The sequence below is a fragment of the Sorex araneus genome, chromosome 4 (assembly GCF_027595985.1).
Source record: "Sorex araneus isolate mSorAra2 chromosome 4, mSorAra2.pri, whole genome shotgun sequence".
Classification (NCBI taxonomy): Eukaryota; Metazoa; Chordata; class Mammalia; order Eulipotyphla; family Soricidae; genus Sorex; species Sorex araneus.
The window spans coordinates 202,346,684-202,369,584 of record NC_073305.1 but is presented as its reverse complement, the minus strand read 5'-3'; the positions used below and the strand labels follow the sequence as shown (position 1 = coordinate 202,369,584).

Here is a 22,901-nt window from a genome sequence, read left to right as displayed (position 1 = left end):
GGTTAAAGCTCCCTAGACAGGGCTAAAGCTCCCTCACACCAAGCTAAAGCTCCCTTACCCTGGGCTCCAGCTCCCTCAGACTGACTAAAGCTCTCTCAGATTGAGCTAAAGCCCACCTCCCACTGGGCTAAAGCTCCCTGACACTGGACTGAGGCAGCTTCAGACGGAAGCAAGTCACCTCAGACTAGACCAAGCTCCCTCAGACTGCACTAAAGTCGCTGCCACCATCTATCTGTCCACGAAACCCCAGAGCTGCTGCCACACGGCCCGGGGAAATACAGCACTAATGAAAGACACTCAAGGAACATTTTTCTTTTTCCTTTAACTTAAACTTCTTAGGAGCCTGGGGGTCCATTGAACTTCATGCACTGAAGTCCAACTCCAAACTCCCAGCTTACGCATCCTACCAAGTCCATAAAGAGCCTGCAGAGCGGCGAGCTTCCTGGGCCTCCCACACGGCCCGTATTCCGACTTTGAAGGGCCAGGCTCCACTGCGCGGGGAAGCTGTTCACAGGAGCCGGCCGGCTGTCCTCTCTTTCTGGGAGGACTTGCTGGTAGAGAGTTGAACCAAAGGACCAGAACCTCCTCGGAGAAAAAGGCAGCCCTGCCCCACCCACCACCAGCTCCACTAGGCCTTGTAACCGAGCTATTTTTAGCTCTATGTTTAGTCTCTATTTTTAGAGTCCGGTGGCAGCCGGTGAGTGTGGCCTGAGACCTGAAAGCCCAAATCGAGATTGCAGTGTCGGCCCCAGGGTCCCTCCTTTTCACCTGTAGCGTTATAGAAGGTGCAGAGAATCCGCTCAAAGGCTGGAGCACATGTTTGTGCGTGGGACCTGGGGTTCCATCCCAGACTGCATGAGTACCGCCAGGTACGGCCTGACAATCCAGAGAATTGCAGTGCTAGATCAGGGTGCTAATTCAGTGGGTGGGGCCTTGGAATGGTCCCCTGACCCCACCAGGGATGTTCCCTGAGCACAGAGCCAAGAGGAAGCACTGAGGATAGCCTGGTGTGGCCCAAAAACCAAAAAGAGTAAAAAAAAAAAAAAGGAAAAGAAGAAGATGTACAGAGCTTGCCTTGCCCATAGCTGACCCGGGTTCAATCCCCAGGACCCTAATAGTCCCACCCAAAGAGAGCACAGAGCCAGACTAAGCCCTTCGCACCACTGGGAACAAAGCCAAAAGTTAAACCAAAACAGCCAACTCAAGAAAGCAACAAGACCCAAACCTGTGCAGGCCGATAGTGGCCTCCAGGGATGTTTGCTCGGTCTAGGTGTGCCAGCTGGGGGTTACGGGGGTGGGCTTGGGGGAGGGGAGCACCAGGCACTTCACCAGCAGAGCTTATGAGCAGACTGCCAGGCTTGAAAGAAAGTCTATTCGTTCTCTTGTCAGACTAAGAGCAGACAGAGCCATGAGCCCTGGTATTGCCCCAAATGAGAGGAGAAAGGAGAGTGGTCCAAGGTCTGCCAGGCAAGGTCTACTGAGCTCCCTGCCCTGGGGAGGAGAAGCTCAGGGATGCTGGAAGCCTGTCACCTGTGCACCCAAGTCCCCTTGTCCGAACCCCCATTCCAGGCATGTGGGTGAAAGGCCAGTAGACGAAAGGTTCAAAGTGCCTGTGGAGAAAACGCTGAGGTAGCAGGAGAGAAGGCCGGGGCTTTCCTGCCCCCACACTCACCCCCAGGGGCTTCTGAGCTCCTCTGCCGGTTGTGTGTGGAGAGGGGAAAAACTAAAGGGGAGGGGGGAAGAGGTGGGACTATGAAAGACCTGTGAATGATGCACAGTCTGGAACCATCTAGAATGGGAAGATTAGAACAGACCCAGCAATAGGTGAAGCTGCCTCCTCCGCAGCTGTTTCCCAGGGGGAGAGAATCTGAGACACGCTGTGCCAAGCCACGAACGCGCTGAAATCCGTGACACTGATACAGCTCGTGGCGGTGGTGGTGGTGGTATGTGTGTGTGTCTCTGTGTGTGTATGTGTGTGTGTGTGTGTGTGTGTGTGTCTGTGTGGAGGGGGGGGGCTGAGCTCCTATTGCAGAGGCAGCTTGAAATCTTTACTGTCAATGGCACGTGCCTGCCCTTTGGCAGCCCCCTGCCACCCCCAGTCCGCTTGGAACTTCTCTGTCTGCGTCAACAGAAGAGGAACCCTCTCCTGGCCCCTCCCCGCGCTCTGTCACCATCTGCCCCTGCCTGTTCCGTGCAGAGGCTCCCTGCATGCCCCGCTCTAGCTCCGGGGCTCTGCCTGGGAACTCTGCTCCTGGAGGGAAGGTGCTCAGCAGCTCTGTCATGTGTCACGCTCGAAGCAAAATGGATGTCTCTAGGCTGCCGCTGAAGGTACACGGGAGTGTCAAGAAATACCACTGATTTCAGCCCACGGTGCTGTGCTCACTGGGGCGTGAACACGCTTCTACTTCATAACGAATAGCCTTCCAAAGATACTCACTTGCAGGGATGTGTTGCTTCCTTTCCTGTGCAAAGCCCCCCGCCTTGCAAATGCCTCTCCAGGGGCCAGAGAGATAATGCAGTGGATAGGGTGCTTGCCTTGTACAAAGTCAACCCAGGTTCAATCCCAATCACCCCAGATGGTTCCCAGAGCACCCCCAGGAATGATCCCTGGGTGCAGAGGTGGGAGTAGCTCCTGAGCACTGTTGGGTGTAACCCCCAAACAAAGCAAGAAGCATTCAGAACACTCTACTGCCACTCAACAACATGTGAGGTTGGTTCTCTTCCTCTCTCCTTTGCTTCCTTCCATGCCTTTCTCTCTCCCATCTCTTTCTCTTTTTCTCACTGGTTTTCCTTTTTTTCTAAGTAAAACTGTTTCAGCAAAAAAAAAAAAAAAGAAATAAAGAAAGAAAGATAGAAAGAAAATGTCTTTCCTTCCTTGGTGACTAAGGTTCAGCCCCATGCACAGAATTCAAAGTCAGAGAGAATCCAGTCCTGGGATATTTGTCACAATCACCCGGAGAAACTTGAGAAGCCAAAGTGGAGAGAAATCCCTCCCCTACTCATCCCCAGAAGGGCAAGGATGGGTGAACAAAATCAACAACAACAACTGCATCAGTGTCGCCCGCCATTTTACATCTGTATGCCATTACATTTTCATGACACCCTGTACTCAGCCCCATTTCCCCATGAAGAATGAGGACCCGGGCGCTTAGCTGGCTTGTTCCTAGTTCCTAGGATGGGCCTGGTCACATCTCCCAGGTTCCTCCACTCTGCAGAGAAGTCAACAGAGGCTCAAAGCCAGCATCCTCACCGTGTGTAGAAGAAAAGGGTTTGGGCATGACAATCCCTTCTAGCCCATTTGCCACCCACACTGGGGGTCTTGGAAGGGCACTTGATCCCAGCTGTGCAGGTGTTGAACTTCAGAAGCCAGACATCAGCAGCCAGAACACAATGGACTCTCCACAATGACCTTGGACCCTGAGGGTCAAGCTGTGCTCCATGCATGTCCACATCAAGCACGGCCTGTGTGAGCGCCCCTACGGCCTAATGGTCTACCACATAGCCAATGGGGAAGGAACTGGAAATCTTCTATCTCCAGGAGTTGTCATTTGGGAATCAAAAGTGCTTTTCCCCTTGGGGTGACAGACACATAGGAGGCGCCTGCACTCTGCTGAGAACAGATTTACATGAGTAAGCACCTAAGTGCTCATGAAGCCTGGAGCCTGGCCTCCCCCGAGGGCCTAGCCAGCTATCAAGAGGGAGTTGCAGCTGACAGAAAGCAAGGGGACTGTCGCTCAGCCATGCCTTACTTCTGGGATAGAGCTCTAGAGACTAAGCAAGGGGGGAACTGCAGAGTTGACTGCTTTTCACCTGGTGCTCAAAGCTCTGTTGTGGAAATAGCACAGCGGGTAGGGTGTCTGCCTTGCCCGAGGCCGACTGGGGTTCGATTCCTTCTTCTCTCTCAGAGAGCCCACAGGGCAGAGCCTAGCAAGTCCCCGCGGTGTATTCACTATGCCAAAAACAGTAACAACAAGTCTCACCATGGAGATGTTCCTGGTGCCTGCTTGAGCAAATCGATGAGCAACGGGGACGACAGTGCTACCATGCATGGAACAATAGGTGTTTAAATGCAGGGGAAGTAAAAGCTCCAGTTGGGAGGGCAAAGGATCAGTGTCATAAATGGTCCATGGAGAAAAATAGACCAGACCCTCAGCCCAGGGCAGAGCCCAGGGAGGGAAGAAAGGCCGGGAGGGGAGAAACAGGCCTTTCCTCTAGCATGTGTCTGCTCTGTGCTCTGATCGTGCAATGCTGGGGCCGGAAGCTGGGCCTCTGCCCTCGAAGCCTGCCCTCAGTGCCAGGAGCCATCTCGGGGCCTGAATCCTTTCCGGACTCGTTGCCCAGTTGCCAAGGGCTGTTCTCCCCAGGGTGGTCATCAGCCTGGCCTGAGCTTGCTGCAGCAGCCCATACTGCCCAGGTCTCCTCTGGCCCCAGGTCCTGGCAGCTTCTGCTGCATGGCAGCTGGACCTGTTCAGGCCCTGGAAGTCCTCCTCTAAGGCCCTGTCACTTCCAGGGAAACGGGGGACCAGACAAGATTCTGAGGACGCCTCGCCAAGAATCAATACCCAACTTTCCTCATCTGTGGCAGCCATCTGTGGCTGGCCATCCACTTCTAAAATAGAACTCACGTCCTATTCATCTATTTAAAGGGTATGATTCAATGCTTCTAGTATATTCAGAGTTGTGCAATCAACACTAAAGGCAATTTTGGAATATTTTCATTCCCCCTTCCCTCCCCCACCCCCCCCAGCCTTGGACTTCTCCGTACTTCCTCCCCACTCATCCTCGAAGCCCTGGGAAGCCCTCTTCTCTCCATCTCTCCCATCACGCTTGTAGTTTTCTCCACTCTGCCTGGTTGGGCCAGTGGTCTCCGCAAAGCAATGCACAGAGCTCATGCCCAGTTCTGACGGACTCAGTGTAGTCCCCCAGTGCACGCTCGGTCTCACCAGCCCAACACTGTGCAGCCAAGTTACCACAGAAATGGTCTAAGCCAGACCCCGAGAAGGGCCTGTAGGGTCCTCTGGTAATAGTGCAGTGGGGAAGAAGGGCAGTTGCCTGAGGTCAGAACTGGCCCCTGAGCGAGGTTAGCAGCTGGGCTCCAGTCAAATCTACCTCTGGAAAAACCCTGCATGCTGAGGCTTGTGTTGGCAGCATGTCCCAGATGTGGTTACAGCAGTGTCGCCGGGAGGGGACAAGGGGCAGCCTGCACGTGGCCCCTCCTGGACTCTGTCCTATGCACCTTGCTCCCTTGCTGACCTCACTCTGCAGCCCACATGATGACAAACCATTGCCAAGGGCATCATCATCATCCTCTGAGTTCTCCGGAGTCAATCCTCAGAGCTTGGGGAGCCTCTGTCCCCCCACATGCTCATCCAAATGGCCCCGACTGACTACGGCCTCCGGTGGGCTCTGCTGTGCAGAACATTCTGGGGTGGATGATGGCAGCAGAGTTTTCACGTTTGCCCTCCAGTTCCCTCCACACCTCGCAGCGCCGGCGCTGGGGAGCCAGGAGACAAGTTTCCCCATGTTTCCAGACAGCCCGGAGGCTCCTTCAGAAGGACCCTGCCATTGCCCACACTGGCCTCTGGAAGTCCCTCCCCCGTGGGCAAACACACAGTGCAGCCCCTCCAATACAACCGCTGCTGCAGAGGGAAGAATCTCAGCTACCAGCTCTGCAGAAGTCTCACTCTTCACTTAAATCTCCCTCTTGGAGAAAGAGAGAGAGAGAGAGACAGACAGACAGACAGAGACAGAGAGAGGGAGAGAGACAGAGAGGGATAGAGACAGAGACAGAGAGGGAGAAAGAGACACACACAGAGAGAGAGACAGAGAGAGAAGAGAGAGGTGCCTGCCCTAGAGGAAGGCTGGAAAGGGGGACAGTTTGTGGGGGGAGGGAAAGTGGGGACACTGTCACTGTCACTGTCATCCCATTGCTCATTGATTTGCTCAAGCAGGCACCAGGAACGTCTCTCAGTGTGAGACTTGTTGTTACTGTTTTTAGCATATCGGATACCATGGGTAGCTTGCCAGGCTCTGCCGTGCAGGCGCGATTACCTTGGTAGTTTGCTGGGCTCTCCGAGAGGGGCAGAGGAATCAAACATGGGTCGGCCGCATGAAAGGCGAACACCCTACCCACTGTACTATCACTCCAACCCTCCAGACCCTTCCCCGACCCGTGAACCAGCCCAGGTCGGGGACACTGGTGGGGGGAAATTACACTGGTGGAGGGACGGGTGTTGGAACATTGTATGACCTAAACCCCATCATGAATGTCCTGTTGATGCTCTATCTCACGATGATTCAATAACTTAAAAATTAAAACAAACATCTCCCTCCTTGTATAAGCCAGTCCTAGTCCAGGAAGAAAGCACAACCTCCCTTCACAGAGCAAGATCCGGCACTCCACGATCCTGGGCGGCCCCTTTAACTGGGAGGTTAGCTGGCTCTGACGGCTCTAGCACCTGGTAATTTATATCAAATTATATGGTGGGTGTGGATTAAGAATTGCTAATTGTTAATCACAGCCCGAATGAGTTATTAATGAGTAATGTCACTAATTACCAGGTCACCTCACAGAGCAGGCGGGCACCCCGGTATTCTAGAAGGTGCCCGACTCCCGAGAGCCGTGAGCTGTGACATGCCCCATCTCTGAGGCCGTTGCAGACCCTCTGCCCGTGCTAACAGTCCGGGGGCACACTGTGGGGAGGAACTGTGGAGATCAGCAGCTCCCAAGCTGTGCGCCACGGCGTCTGAGGGATGCTGAGCTAGGCCGGCTTCCCCAGATTCGCTGCTCCCCAGGTTAAATATCTGCTCGCCGGCCCTCCCACCGGCTCTCACCAGCTTGCACCAAGTGTGCCGAATAAGCAAATTCACGTCCAGAGCCAAGCGCAGCAGAATTTGTTTCTGGTTTTGTTTAGTCAAGAGCTCCTGAAAATGTGTCAAAGTTTTATTCCTGGACGCTCCAGAGAAGGCCCAATTTGTCCTTGCGTTCTTAGTGACTTGGTTCCTGCCGCACAAGCAAAGTGTGGGTCCTAATACAGAGGCTCTCTCTTCTGCTCCCCGAGACCAAACTATTCTTGGACGCCCTTCTCCCCGCTCTCCTTTCCAAAGGCTCTCAGCACTCCTCTCTCCATGCCCTGTGCTGTCTGCTGCAAAAACTGGGTTGAAATTAGGCACGCAGGGCCTCAGAGGATTAGACCACAGAAATTCCAAGAACGCCAGCAAAAAATTCAAAGCAGAGAGCTGGCGCCCGCTTCACTGAGTGACGGGGATGAAAGAGTGGGGTTTGGAGGGGAGCAATGTGTCAGGCGTTCCTCTGAAGCAAGAGAAACCTACCAGGGCATCCAGCGCCCGACACCCCATCCCAAGGCAGGCCCCCATCCCACCCAAAGCTCAGTCCATTCCCCAAGGGGACAGAAAGGAGCCCAGCCATGACACCTGGGCCTGGTGGTCAGCACTCCTGGCAGCAGAGAAATGGCCTCCCAAGTGCCCGGCCCACACTCAGCAAAGGGAGAAGGTCTTGAGGAGAAGAAGCAGGCCTGGGAGGGCCACCTCCGTCTCCCAGGCTGGACAAAGGCACATGAATCCCAGACACCAGGCACTGCACCCAGAAGAGAGCCACCTGGTGGTCTCCTCTAAAGGTAGTTACAGGGGGGGGGGGGGGGAGGCTCACCATAGGAGGGAAGGAGTGCAGAGATGGGTGCCACGTGGATGGACCCTGGCCCCTCGATGTCATATAAGAGCTGGACACTGACCCAGCCCACGATTAACCCCCTCCCCGGAGTACCCAGAACAGGCCCATCCAAGGAGACTGCAAGTAGATAGATGGAGGATTCAGGAGCTGTGAATGGGTCATGATCCTCCGTGGGAAAGGGACCAGGCCAGGGTGAGGGCTGCCATGGCAGGTCTGTTAACACTGATATTACCACAGTGAAACAAACAAGGGATGTCTTATGTGGCTTATGAGACTTGGGAACAACCCTAGACTCCCTCAGTTGGTGGGCAGATATGGAAAAGCGACAGAGACACAAAAGAATATATATAAAAAAGGAGTAATGGTATTGGTGACATCATGGACAGACCCCGAGTCGGTTGAGTGACAAGGACCACGTGATATCACTTATAGACGGAATCTGCTAAAAAGCTGAACTCATATGAATAGAGTATAAATAAGGTTGCCAGGGTCTGGAGGAGGAGAGGAGCCGGGAGCTGCTGGGCGAAGGATAAGTAAGTTTTAGAGACCCCATATGTACAGAACAGGCTACACTATACACTGGGAAATGGTTATTAATGCACCTGATGCCTTAAATTCACTAAGAGAAACAAAGTCCTCACCATTAAAAAGGCAAGTATGTGAGGTGATGGGAATGTTCATTAGCTGGGACCTGGGGATCATTCTACCGTGTATATACCAAAAAAAAAAAATCAAGTTTTATACATTAAATCTAGACCTTTTCTTCACCAATACTATGTAGTAAATCTGGGAGGAAATAAATCTTTAAAAATTCAGGTGAAAGTAGTAATTATCAACTGGAAAAATGGCAGTGCTTACTGGAGCATGAAGAATTACTGGTAGGTGGTATGTGCGATGGTAGGTGTGATGCTAGCAAAGTGTAGGGCCAGAGACCCGCCTTTTGCCCCACACTGAGCAACAGGAAGACCCTCCTGAGTAACCCAGAAAAGACAGCTTTCACTACCCATTGCCCAGAGAGCCAGCACAGGGTGAATAACCCTCTGAGCCCCCCAGTTCCTCCCTTCTTGCTTGACCTACTGTGGTCAGACACTGTGCCAGGAAAGATGATTGAGGGAGGAAGTGAGGACTGAAGCCCCAAACTCCCCAGCAGTGTCTCCTACTCTCCTTGTCTCCATTTTTCATGTCCTATTCATTCCTCCACAACTGTGGTCTCAATTCAGGCTCCAATCACCACTCAGTGACGTCCCCAAGGTTATGACAAGTGATCCCAAGTGCAAGGGGAAGAATCTTCCTGTACATCTCCATGGCCTCACTCATTGGACCACCCACTTTATCTCTCAGGCTCTTTATGACTTAGTTCGCTTAATTCCAGAACTAGAGGGAGGGTGGAGGCGCCTTCTTTTCTGCTAGATAATCCATCCTCTTTCTAATGGTCCCGTTCCTCTCTTCTGAGCCTGGGTGTCTCCATTCAATCATTCATTCATAACTATTTTCACTACCGACATACTGGGCTGGAGCGATAGCACAGCGGGTAGGGCATTTGCCTTGCATACAGCTGACCCGGGTTCGATTCCTCTGTCCCTCTCGGAGAGCCCGGCAAGCTACCATGAGTATTTCGCCTGCAAGGCAGAGCCTGGGAAGCTATCTGTGGTGTATTCGATATGCCAAAAACAGTAACAACAAGTCTCACAATGGAGGTGTTACTGGTGCCCACTTGAGCAAATTGATGAGCAACAGGATGACAGCGATACAGTGATACTGACATACTGAACACGAGCAGTTCACTGCACACTGTGACATAGGCAGCCACAGCCTGGCTTCACAGAGCAGAGGCCGGCGGGCAGCTGGTCAGAAATACCTAGTTCTCAATCTTCACATTGTCAGCCAGATGAGAGTAGTTCAGGCCTCTGTGAGCCCCCTGAAAGCAGACACCAGGTTCTGCCCATTTCCCCACATTCGAGGCCTGTGACCCAGGGCTTTCACTAGATCACAAAAGAAGCCATGGAATCAAAAGAGAGTTGCTTAAGTTCAAAATCTACTGGGTACTGATGTGACATTGGAGATAATGTTGAAGAAAAAAAATCAATATTTCAAATGGATTTGGGGGCCTTCTGGGTCTGTCACTGAAGAATCTCAGAGACAGAGGAACTGTGACTATTCCCTGAGGCAGAATAGGGCCAGTTGGGTTTAACCCCCAAGAGGCTGACCACACTTCTATCTTTTCTTGGGGGCGAGGGGGGTGTGCACACTCAGAGGTGCTCAGAGCTTAGGGATCACTCCTAGGGGGGCTCAGGAAACCATATGGGGGGTTGGGGATTGAAGTCCGGTTGGATGTGTGCAAGGAAAGTACTGTGTCACTGTACTATCTTCTCCAGCCCTGGCCCTACCCTTTTTAATGGCGCCTACCACTCGTCCCACCCATGGCCCTTATATAAACAGAGATGAGCGGAGAAACCACTAGGGAATTAGCTGTTTACCAGGCAAGGGAAGGGAAAAAAAAAAGAAATAAGAAGAAAGCGTGGAAGACATGAGACAGAAAAATTATAAATCCTCTTAGTGTAAAATCCTCTCTATTGTGTTGCCTGCTGAGAAGACTCAGTATGGAAGAACTTGTCGAATCTAATGCCATTTAGATGGTGAAAAAGCTTTTCTCTCATCCTTTAGCAAAAAAAAAGTCATAGCAATAAAAATTGGGGGATCATGGGGGGCAGGGGAAAATCAGCATCTCTTTACATTTAAGAAACAGCATCGTTTTTTGCTGAATAACATTAGAAGGGCCATAAAACCCCTTCCTGCAATTAAATATCTCCATCAACTATTAATAAATTAAGCATTTCATAAGTTATGATACATTAAAAAGACATCATTGGTGTTTGATTCTATTTTGTACATCAGAGATGCATGTAATGTTAATGACTCATGATCATGAGTCTATTTTTTTTAGTCTCTTCAGAGCGCACATTAATCATCTGTTAATCTGACCATAATTCAGAAGCCACCAGTCACATTTCGCTGAGTGCCTTACCTTCAGAGGGAGATGTACTTCCAGCAAACTGTGCTGTATCTGCATCTTCCTGAGAACCCCTGGGTCACACCTTTGTCCGAGTCCCTTCTCTATCACACAGGAGGTCAGCCTCCCCATGGTCAGGGAGGACGCTTTTTTGGGCCCAATAGGAAATGTACCCACTGTGAGTTCATTGTTTCAACTTCATTCTTTCAAGACCTCAAGGTCAACAAGCCTTCACACACTCTCTGGTATTATTCTTTTTAACCATGGTACAAATACACTACGTGATATTTACTATATTAACCATTTTTATGTGTACAGTTCAGTCGTATCACTGAACAATGCACACATATTACTGTTCAACTTTCAGAACCCCTTAAATCTTGCAAGTCTGAGACTTCCTGGTTCAACAAGTGGTAAGCCCTCCATCCCTGCCTTCTCCCTGTTCTTTGAAAGCTCCATTTACTGTTGGTCTCTATAGATTTGACTGTTCTGGGGGGTATACCGGAGGGGGAATCACAGTATGTTTGTCTGCAGTGCCTGTTTGATCGAACTTAGCTCAATGTCACTAACATTCAACCATGTCATAGCATATGTCCAAATTCCCATCTTCTTTGAACGCTAAATAATCATTCCATATGTGCAAAAAGCCATCTTTACCTATTTTATATCTGCAGACAAGATTTGAGTTACTTCTGCCTTGTGGCTTTTGTAAACAATCTTGTGAAAAACGCAAGAGTGAAAATTTCTCTTTGAGATCCTGCTGCCAACTCTTGGGGATATATACCTACCTGTGGAATTGCTGGATCACAGAGGAGTCTTAATTGTTTAAGGAACTGCCACACTTCTCAACAGCAGCTGACCATTTGATATTCTTTGAGGATTTCAATTTCTCACACCGTGGCTCCAATTTTTTATATCCCAGGTGGTATTATGTCTTTTCTTGTGAGTAACTGTCCTAATGTCTTTGAGGTGGTGTCTCAGTCATAACATTCAATACCCCAGAAATTGGGACACGTGGATCTCTCAGTGACTAGTCCACACTGGTACTTGTAGAGTCAGGAGTATAGCCTTACAGCACTGCACAGAAGAGGGGTGTCTAGGCTGGCACTAGACTGGCAGCGCATCTACTGAGGAAGCTATGGGCTCCAAAGATTTCCGTCCTTCCTGTTGCACAGGCTTGCCTGTGAGTATTTCCACTTTCATGCCAATTCTTCAGGTCTTTAACTTGAGTGGAAGAAAACTTGGGGACGGGTGAGTGAGTGTGGGGGCAATCACTGGGTGGGGGAGGTCTTTCTAGATCTTACTTTTATTTTGGCACAGCAGGAGCAGAAGTGTGGAGTGCCAGGTCACTTTAAATCTCGCCCAATCAGAATGGAGGTACCCAATGGAAGAGGTACCCAATCAGAATGGAGAATGGGATGACAGGGGGTGGGATACAACAGCAGATAGAAGGAAGCCCCAAGCCTCAGTTCACTCATTTGGACCACACACACTCTCTGGGCTCTGCCCTCTCTTCCCGAATCTCCAGGATAGGCAGGGAGGTGCACCCAGATACGGGGACAGACAGTGGCAGGATATAGACAGGACTCAGATGTCCTGGAAGCGACAAGGTGCTGAGTGCAGGAGTCTCATCCACGCATATGTGGCCATGGCTGGAGAGCAGGAAAGCCAGGACAGGACAATAGGAACTGCTGGAGGACACCGGAAAGGTCCAGCAGGGTACAGAGCATAGGTATCTCGCCCTTGCACCTGTAGCCACCGCCAGAGATGGGAAAGTGTGCATGGGATAGAGAGCAACGCAGGACCCAACCGTCATTCACAGGATGCGAGTAGACAGTGTGGGACGAAACAGGGAGGTCATCCACAAGATGGGGCAGTGTCAGAGGCAGGACCAGTGATGTTGTTCGCATTAAAAGAGAGACTCGGACATCTGGGGAGGCCAGACCCATCTACTTTATCTGTACAATAAACTTTAACCTTTGATCAGCCAAGTTTTGCGTGCAAATCTTTCGTACAATTCTCAAGAACCCACCAGTGCGGGGAAAATCTGCTTTTACGCTAACAATTTGTTTAAGGTGTTAACAACAATGAACTACAGGGCTGCCCATAAAAAGTCCTTATCCCCAATCCATAGTTGCTTCTTGCTTTCCTCTCTATCCACAGACAGTTCCCTCAAACTAGGTCACAGTGAGGAAGTTCCTCCGACTTCCCCTCTTCTAACTGAAGATAGATCCACACACAATACCACAGGTAGAACCACAGCACGTAAGAAACTGCTACCATCATGCTTGGAAATCAGAGTCTTGTGGAAGGCTGAATGGCAAGCCCTCCACGCCCCAATATGCAAATCCTAATCTCTGGAACCACAGGATGACAGAGAGACAGACAGACAGACAGATACAGACAGAGACAGAGGCAGAGAGACAGAGAGAGACAGAGAGATAGATAGAAGAGAAAGGGAACACTTCGTGGATATGATTCTATCCATAGAATCATTTTTAGGAGCTCGGGATGGTAAGACAATCTCATGTTATTCAGGTGTACCAAAAATGCCATCTTAAGGTCCCTGATAGAGGGAAAAAGGAAAGTTAGAACAAGAAGTCATCATGGGGTGAAAGGACTTAGAAGGAAAGAAACAATGAGCCTTGACAAAGGAATGAAGAGAGCGTCTAGAAGCTGGAAAAGGCAAGAAGATGGATCTCCCTTCAGCCCCAAGACACCTGGCACTTGGTCCTGTGAGGATCATTTAGACTTATGGGATTGGAAGGTCTACTGCTGACCTTCTCAACTCTACACCTGACCTTCATTAACCCACTCTGATCTTCACCGTTCTACCCCTGACCTTCACAACTCCACTCCTGATCTTTAAAACTCTACACTTCACCATCACAATTCTATACCTGACCACCACAACTCCTCACCTGACCTTCACTTCCCTACCCCTGACCTTCACACTTGATTTTCACAACTCTACCTGGACTGCAGTGGTAGCACAGCAGGTAGGGCATTTGCCTTGCACGCAGCCAACCCAGGTTCCATTCCTCCATCGCTCTCGGAGAGCCTGACAAGCTACCGAGAGTATCCTGCCCGCATGGCAGAGCCTGGCAAGCTACCCATGGCATATTCAATATTCCAAAAACAGTAACAATAAATCTCACGATGGAGACATTACTGATGCCCGCTCAAGCAAATTGATGAACAACAGGACGACAGTGCTACAGTGCTACCCTGATCTTCACACATGACTTTCACAACTCTACCCTGACCTTCACAGCTCTAGACCTTAACGTTCAGACTCCTGACCTTCACAATTCTACTTCATGGCTCTTCTCCTGACCTTCATGGTTCTGTTTCTGACCTTCAGAATTCTACCCTCGACCTTCATGGCTCCACCCCCACCTTCACAACTTCCTGACTTTGACAACTCTACTTCCAACCTTTCTTCTCCTTGTGACCTTGACAGCACTAAGAGAAGAAGGCAGGGTTGCTTCCTACCAGCAAAGTACGGGTGTGATGGCTTGTTTCTGCAGTGGAACAAATGTGGCACCCACACCCTCCCCCTTGACTCAGCACCCTTTTAATTTGAGCTTTCAGACAATCTGCGAAGAGGTTTCCTTGCCTTGCATTCACCTTTGGCCCTTGGTCTCCCAGTACCACACACAGACTCCTTTCTTCCTGATCACCTGTGCTGTGCCAACCACAGAGGCACAGCACAGTGACAAGAGACTGTCAGCATGGAGGATTCCAGGAAAGAAGCCCTTCCAGACTTCCCACTTCCCAGATCCTGATCGCGAGGACTATGATGTGGACGGATGATGCAGGCTAAGCACTGCCATTCATTTACAAGTTCCAGCAAATACACTCTGGCCAGGAAACGAGAAGCATAAGAACTCCCAATTTCCAACGCAGCTGCCCCCTCTGAGGCAGCCTCTCCTGGCCTTTGGGGCTCCACAGTGCTCTGTCAGTCGTCACCCACCTGATGGGGAGGGAAGGGTCTCCTGCATCCCACCAGTCCTTCGGGGGGCTGATGTACATGCACCACAGCTCCCAGCTGTACCCGTGGGCTGAGTTCTCGTAGCGCTGCACCTCAAAGGTATCCTGTTTGATGTTGTCGATGGAGGGGAGGATCACGCGCTTCCGGTTCTCCTGGATCCGGGAGAGAACTGGCTCGGCCCTGCAACACAGGGAAGCAGAAATCAGATCTCTAAGATCACAGAGAACAAACATAAGCAACTGAGCAAAAGGAGGGAAAGCAGAGGAAACGGAGGCTCTGACAGAGCATGTAGTTTTAAAGACATGGCTTGTGGGGAACCCCCCTAATGCAGCCTCTCCCACAGAAGAGGATTTCAGAACGGGGGTGGGGTGGGGGGAAAACCTCTCGCAATATCACAGAGGTTCCAAGTCTCGCCTACCCTGCGTGGCTGCAGGGTGGCTGCCCTTTCATAGATCTTCTCAGACACAGGCTGAAGTCTCAAGTAGTTTCCTGCCTAAGATGAATTCCCTGTCCCCAAATAGGCCACTTCTGCCCTAGATTGCCTGCTTTTTATTATTATTATTATTATCATTATCATTATTATTATTGCTTGCTTTTAATAGGCAGATCTAGCTGCTTTGCGTGCGCGCGTGTGTGTGTGTCTGTGTCTGTGTCTGTGTATGTATGACTATTTCTGTTGTTTTAATTGATTATTTAATTGATTTCTTAAAAGGGATCTAATTAAATTGGTAGCAGTGGCAGGAGGAAACTAATTAAATGCAAAGGCAGCTGAACTCTGCCTGGGGCTGGCTGCCTTCTCAGGGCTGCAGACAGGGGCTGGCAAAGGGGTCCTGGTGTAACCCCTCGGGCTTAGAGAGCAAAGGCCCAAGTGGGTCTCCCAGGCAGGCCCTGAAGGGCCCCATTTCCTCACTGGGGAGGAGAGGAGGGTGCCAATCCCCCCACTGAGAACAGAGCGCAGGCACACACGAATGGGAGAGGCTTGGAGAGAATTCATTCCTCTATATTACTTGGAAGAATAATGAGAACTCTAGGCCCGTCTCTTTTCATTTGCAGCTACTGAATTACCTGTTGGCTCATCTCATCTTTCTATTTAAAATGAGCAATAAAATATACCTGGGTCCCTTTACTGCCTCTCACTTGTCTGCACACTCCACAGAGGCTGAAGCCAAATCTGACTGAGTTCCCAGAGCTTTGAGGAGCTCCAGTGCTCCCCCTCACAGTCCTTTTCTCAAGCTTCTCCTCAAAGTTTCTCCTAAGAGTCCTCCCCCAATGAGTTTCCCCTTAGTCCTCCCTCAGAGACCCCCCTCAGAGTCCTCTCTCAGAATCTTCCCTCAGAGTCCCCCTCAAAATCCTACCTCAGAGTCTTCCCTCAGAGTCCCCCTCAAAATCCTACCTCAGAGTCTTCCCTCAGAGTCCCCCTCAAAATCCTACCTCAGGGTCTTCCCTCAGAGTCCCCCTCAGATTCCTCCCTCAGAATCTTTCTTCAGAGTCCCCCTCAAAATCCTACTTCAGAGTCCCCTCAAAGTCCCCCCTACAAACTTCCCCTCAAAGTCCTCCCTTAGAGTGCCCTTCAGAGTTCTCTCCTACGAGCTCCCACTCAGATTCCTCCCCTTCAAGTTCCCAAGTCCTCCCCCCACCATGAACTCATCTCAGAATCCCTCTCAGAGTTCTCTCCCTCAAGCTCCTCAAGTCTTCCCCCATAAGCTCCACCTTAGAGACCCTCAGAATTCTCCTTCAGTGCTCCTCCTCAGAGACCTATCCCATGAGCTCCCCCCGCCGCGAGTTTTCCTTCATTACTGGTCATTGAGGAAACCACCGGCCACTGGCAGGATGTCTTACCATGCAGGAATCCTCCTCTGCCTAGAAGCCCTCCCTAATTTCCCTCCAGGAGACTGCTCTCTCCTTTCTGTCAGTTCTTTTTTTAAATTTCTTTGGGATTGGGGGCCACACCCGGCAATGCCCAGGGCTCACTCCTGGCTCTGCACTCAGGAATCACTCCTGACAGTGCTCAGGAGACCATATGGGTTCAAACTGGGGATCAAACCTGGGTGAGCTGCATGCAAGGCAAGCAGCATCCTCCTTATCCAGTCCATCCTTCCTCTCAATTCTAAAGCCATCTTCACCAGACTATTCAGGCTGCTCTGATAAATAGACTTTTTCTTTCTTTTGGGGGATGGGGGAAGAGTGCCATTAAGTGTTGCTCAGAAGATCCAGGGATGCCACAGGCAGTTCTCAGCCAGCCAGGCTGTCTGTTCAGTGCAAGGCCCAAGAATTTGATGATGCTCCAGCCCTACAGTACCAGGAGTACTCAGACCACCCTGTCAGTGCTTGGGGATCTCCAGGGCCACAGTGATGATACTCGGGTCTGTGTTGGTAGGAATCAAACATAGACTGGGTGCATGCCAGGTCTGCCCGCTCATGACTGCACAATATCCCAACCCCAGACACATCATTTAATCAACTAAGCTCTCCGGACATCTGGTCCTCATCCTAATACTCTTAGGATGATGTGAGCTGAACCATGTCAGTCTCCTGAGGCACCAAGACTCACTGATAGTGAAATGATCTGGACAGGGCCAGTTATGGCCACTGCCACCCCAACCGATGAAATTTGGGGGTTTCTGAGGAATGGGGGTGATGCCTCACTGATGCAAAGTAGGGCAATCGATTCATATTGTGACATGTAAGCATGTGTACAAAAAGGCAAGGATGAATGAAGAGTTGGTCATGCAGACATCCCTCAATTGAAGTTCGAGGTGGGCTTCGTATCACTCCTCTGAAATAAAATATAGGATGAATTTGGGATCCAATTGGGTCAGATTTGGACTTCACATCTGTGGCCTGAAACCCCTTGTGACAGCTGCCAGAAACCGTCAGTCACCAGCAGACCCATCCCTTCCAGTGAGCTATGGACTCCATTGCTGTTTGTCAGCGACTGCCTCCCCAAGCCCCAGCATAAATGGTTCATACCTACCCACCATCCTTACTGCTAATTGAATTGTATGCTGGTGCTGTAATGCAGATCCCCCACCCTATCCCTGCTCCCCCATAAAATCATCTGCAATGACAGGCAACTGGCTGAAGTCCTAGAGTAAACCTGACCATTTGAGGCAGCAAGTCAGCATGCTGGACACGGATTCTGGGGCTCATCAGAGGGACTTTGGTCCCCACTTTTAACCTGAAGAAACTGGGCTTCAGGAAGGGTAAGTTGTCTGTTCAGGCTACCGGATCAGAAGCTGGTTTCTCACCTAGAGGGTTTGCCTTCAGGCCTACCCCTAGGGCGACTTGAAAGGCTACACTTCAGCCAGGCCACTGCAGAGAAGCAGCCAATGGCCCTGAGCATCGAAGAGCACTGGGCAGAGCAAACTTCTGAAGAGCGTCTCTTACTCTGCAAAAGACTATCCAACTCCCCCAGTCACGTACTTCCCTCCTGGGGGACAGCCCGGTCGCTCTGCAGTAGCCCTGCAGAGGGACACTGCCCCCTTAACACCAATTACTGTTGAGCTCTGACACTGACCGGCTCTGGCCAATGCGATGTAAGGGGGATGCCAGTGGCACAGAGTGGCACATCCGAGCAGACATGTCAATAGCCAGGGCAGGTTCGATTGTTCTTCTCTTTGCCACAAACGTGGTTTGTTCCAGACGAGAGCACCTCTTAGATCTCAGAGCACACGGGAATATAGAATAGTCCAGGCTGACCTGCCACATGAACGAGATTGAAATCTCTTGCCATGAGCCACTGGGTCGGGCCATGATCACTGCAGCCTAGCTCGGGGGAAGTAGATGCAATGAGGGGCCATCGGGTCAAATATCTCTGCTAAGTGTGGAGGACCAGTCAGAGGAGGAGGCCTGGATACAGAGGCCAGTCGTGGGGCCAGTAGCTTCTGGAGGGAGGATACCATATTGTCAGATTCTAAACCCCAACTTATAGGGAGCAACTGTCCCAGTTTTCCTAGGCCCGTGTTGGTTTTCCCATGGAAATTCCTGTCCTGAGAAAGTCCCTGCAAACCGACTGAGCTGGATGAGATGAGCAACTGGATGGGGAGTGAGTCAAGGGAGTCAGATGAGCTTATGATGGGAAGACAGGAGGGGCCACGTGTGGAGGAGAAGGTGAGGGACACTCATGGAACATTCTGGTGCTTCTCTGCAGACAACTTTGAGCTCAACAGTTTTCAACTATAAGGGAGCATCAGGAGGGCGTCCACCTTAGGGCTTGGATCCTAACCCAAAATGCTGATCTTAGAGTCTAGGTGGACCCCAAGAATATTCAAGACCAGCAACCTGGTGCTACTGCTGCTCTTGCTGTGTCTGGGAGCCATATTTGGGGGATGATTTTGAGAGCGAGAAAGAAATGCTTAGGGTGGGCAGGGCTGAAGCAAGACTGCAGGATATCCGGGTTGATGGCAGCCCAAAACACGAAGGGAAATGGATGTTTTCAGTAGCAACAGATGCTTCTGTGTGCTCCAATGGGCCAGAGTTCAGAGCGACCCCAAGTTCCCACCCTTGAGATGTCATATTAAACCATCCTCCTCCTTCCCAGCCGCAAGACTACTCTACAGTCTCTGGCGAACAGAGAGGAGAAGGAATTTTCATGGTTAGCGATGGAATTTGACTTTTTAAATTTGGTTCTGTGAACAGTGTTTATTGAAGATGCTATCATTGAGTGTAAACATACTTTTTTGTGAAATGAAGTCCCTGCCTCTGAGCAATTAAGCAACCCTATAGTTATTTAACTCCAATTTGATTTATCATTGGTTAGTTAGCAATAATCATATACCCATGCTGTTTAAACTCTGAAATCGTGAGCCAGCATCAACGTGCTCGCTGGATGATTTGAGCATTTTTATTGCTTTACTCTTCTTGCAGCCAAATCTGCTCACTGAATATCCCCCCATTTCTCTTATGTTGTTCTTAAAGCCAAAGCAATATCGGCGCCACTTCCCTTCCCCCATCTGATGTTAAAGATGATCCATAAGCTCTGAGAAGCTCTACCTGGATAGGTAGAATTGAAATGTTTCCTTCCCAGTAAAGAGAAGGCACCAACTGGGGCAAGAGGGCAGAAATTGGCTGTCTCAAACCACTGTGTAGTTCTGTCCAAGGAGACTTGGTTGTCACTGGGAACTTTCATGACGATGACGATCAGGATGCTTAACAGTGAGAGCAGGCATATTTTTCCTTGATCCCCTGTTCTATCCAAGTTTTAGGACCCTTCAGAACAAACAGGTGATATGCCCCTGTCCCCGATTCCAGCCCTCCTGATTATGCGATGAGTTCTCAGTGCCCCCAACTTTCCACTGTGACCTACCAGCCAGCCGTGAACTCCACATGGGCATCGAAGAAGCCAGTGACCTGGCCCGTGGCTGCCTTCCAGCCCTCGATGCGCGCTCGAATCAGACCTTCTCTCTTTTGATTGCGAACCACCTTCACCAGCCCGGGATAGCGCTTGTGTACGTACTCCTCCAAGGGGGCCTTGAGCTCCTCTGCAAAGAACAAAATGCAAGAAGGTTCACACACACACGTCACTGGAAATGGGTGTCCATGCCTTTGCCTAGCCAGCATAGCTCCAGCAAGTTGAGATGCTGAGAAGTTTTCGGGCTAGGCACCATGTCAAAAAGACAGCTCAGGGGCTTGAGAGATAGCACAGCGAGTAGGGCGTTTGCCTTGCACGCGGCCAACCTGGGTTCAATTCCCAGCATCCCATATGGTCCCCTGAGTATTGCCAGGGGTAATTCCTGAGTGCAGAGCCAGGAGTGAACCCTGTGCATTGCCGGGTATGACCCAAAAGCAAAAAAAAAAGAAAGAAGGAAGGAAGGAAGGAAGGAAGGAAGGAAGGAAGGAAGGAAGGAAGAAAGAAAGAAAGAAAGAAAGAAAGAAAGAAAGAAAGAAAGAAAGAAAGAAAGAAAGAAAGAAAGAAAGAAAGAAAGAAAGAAAGAAAGAAAGAAAGAAAGAAAGAAAGAAAGAAAGAAAGAAGAAAAGACAGCTCAGTCAGTGGGAACCGAAAGATGTCAGGTTCTGGCTCAGCACGGCACTGCTCTGCTGCGTACAATGGGTCCATCTGGTGAGAATCATCGCCGGCCTCTACACTTACTATAGTTGCAGGCAGTCAGATGCCCTGTGGATTCCTTTGTGGGCCCTCCCTCCTTCCTTGGCCATCTACCCAGTCCTTCTCTATTCTCTGGATCCTGTTTGTCACCTCCTCTGAGAGCTTTCCATCTATACTGACACTGGTACATATAGTATGTGTCCTGGGAGACCCACAGTTAACGTGCTTTGGTCTCTCTGCAAGGCGCAGAGACCCTCGCCTCAGTGCAGAAACCCTGGTGGCCAGCACAGCACTTCCAGGACTGAACTGTGGACTGAACTACAAGCAGCAGGTGGGATCAAGGGCTTTGCTTCCTTGATCTAATTTAATCCTTACAGCCACCCTAGGAGGTTGCTAGATTAGTTCCATTAATTAACTAGACTCATTCCGCTTTGCAAATTAAGAAACAGTTTTAGGAAGGCCAACCTGTCCAAGGTCGCACACCTAGACCTGGAAGAGTTGAGATCAGCCCCACGTGCACACCTCCACAGAGAGAGGGCGGGGGCTGAGGCTCCTGTGGGTAGGAAACACAAGACAGAAGGGCTCAGAAAGGCCAAGGGGAGCTTGGAACTGTACCTCTGCATTCTCCCCCTTCTTCTGCACGCCCAGAATTGTTCACTGATGAGGGCCAGGTACAGCCATCATTTCGATGCCAGCAAAACAGGCAACCTCTGACTTTGCTCAAGCCCCCAGCTTCTCAAATTGTGGACCGTGAGCCCATTTTGTGGGTGTGGGACTGGGAATGGGAGTTGCCCCAAGTTTGACAACAGGTTTTTGAAAGTTCAAGGACCAAAAATTAATTCAAAGTCACCTGAAGTGTTGCAGCCCTTATTGCGTTTCTCAGCAAAAAGAGGTCAGGAGAGATACAAGCTGAAGAAAACTCTAGGGAATCATCAGGGGCTACACATACTGAGATTGCAGAACTCTTTCCTCCTGCAATGCGTGGTTCTGGCAAAGAACAGTGCAGACCCAGATGCAGGGAAGATGCCAGGAAACACACACAAACGAGACCTTGTCAGCAGAAGCATGGCTGGTGGAAAAATGGGAGCTCAGTAGGCTGACCTGTGCACCCCAAATTAATCTGTGGAAGTCTTAACTCTCAGCACCTCAAATTTGTTTATATTTGGAGAGAAGCCTTTAAGAAGGTGAGTTAATTGATGCAATTAACCGGGGACCACATAAGTGTGCGTTTGGACACACTGAGATCCCAGTAGCACGCACGCTTGAAGGACCACATGAGAGTAGAAAAGGGAGGGAGGAAAGTGGCTTGAGCCTTGTTGGCACAGGGTTACACAGCCTGCGCTAACAAGGGGAGCTGGGGAACCAGATGCTCTCACACTCATGGAGAGAAACCCGAGCTGCCTGGGAAGCAGCCAAGACCCCTCCTCACCACCTCGGGGTGCAGCATGGGTGCAGTGCTCGGACCGGAAGCAGATTGCCCTGGATTCAGAACCTGAAAGACTGTGGGCTACAGTGCACACAGGGCTGCAGGCATGGTTAAGAGCAAACACCCAGCGTTATTGCAGCAAAGCACGAGCACGTGCCATTGAGTAGCTGACAGTCATTCTCCTCCTTCTCCCCTCCACACAGGTGTCACTAAAACACTGGGGCTTAGTCTGGACAGTACAGCCACAGCCTCTGCAGGGTTAAACAGGCTGCAAAACCCCATCCCTGCCCCTGTTTCTGTGGCCTACATCTAAGATTGTCCCTGCCTCCATATGTATTTTTTGCTTCATTTTTTAATATTTTTGGGGCTATATCCAGCAATGTTCGGGGCTTACTCCTGGCTCTGCACTCAGGGATCACTCCTGGCGGTGCTCAGGGGATTTTACATGGTACAGGGGCTCAAACAAGCAAGACAAGACATGCCTGCTGTGCTATCACTCTGGCCTTGGTTATGTTTCTTTTTTTTTAAATTATTTTTATTTTATAAGGTAGTTCACAATATTTGATTGCATTTAATATCCAAACACCAATTTCACCACCCATTACACCTTCCCAACACCATATTTTGAATGTTTCCATCCTGAACCCCAATCCCTGCCCCAAAGCAGAACCGAAATAGTATCTTTTGTATTGTTTGTTATGAAAATCTGCTGAGAATACTAGAAAAAAAAAGTATCCT

The 22,901-nt window shown here is 50.3% G+C and overlaps 1 protein-coding gene across 1 annotated transcript in view; it reads right to left on the bottom strand.

The window, feature by feature from the left end:
- Positions 1-22,901, bottom strand: part of GALNT17 (polypeptide N-acetylgalactosaminyltransferase 17) — a 447,864-nt gene that overhangs the window by 188,696 nt on the left and 236,267 nt on the right. Inside the window, exons 4-5 of the mRNA XM_004615923.2 lie at positions 20,000-20,174; positions 14,677-14,874 (exon numbers count right to left, since the gene is read on the bottom strand). Coding sequence (XP_004615980.1) covers positions 14,677-14,874; positions 20,000-20,174 — 373 coding nt within the window. The remainder of the gene's footprint in view (positions 1-14,676; positions 14,875-19,999; positions 20,175-22,901) is intronic.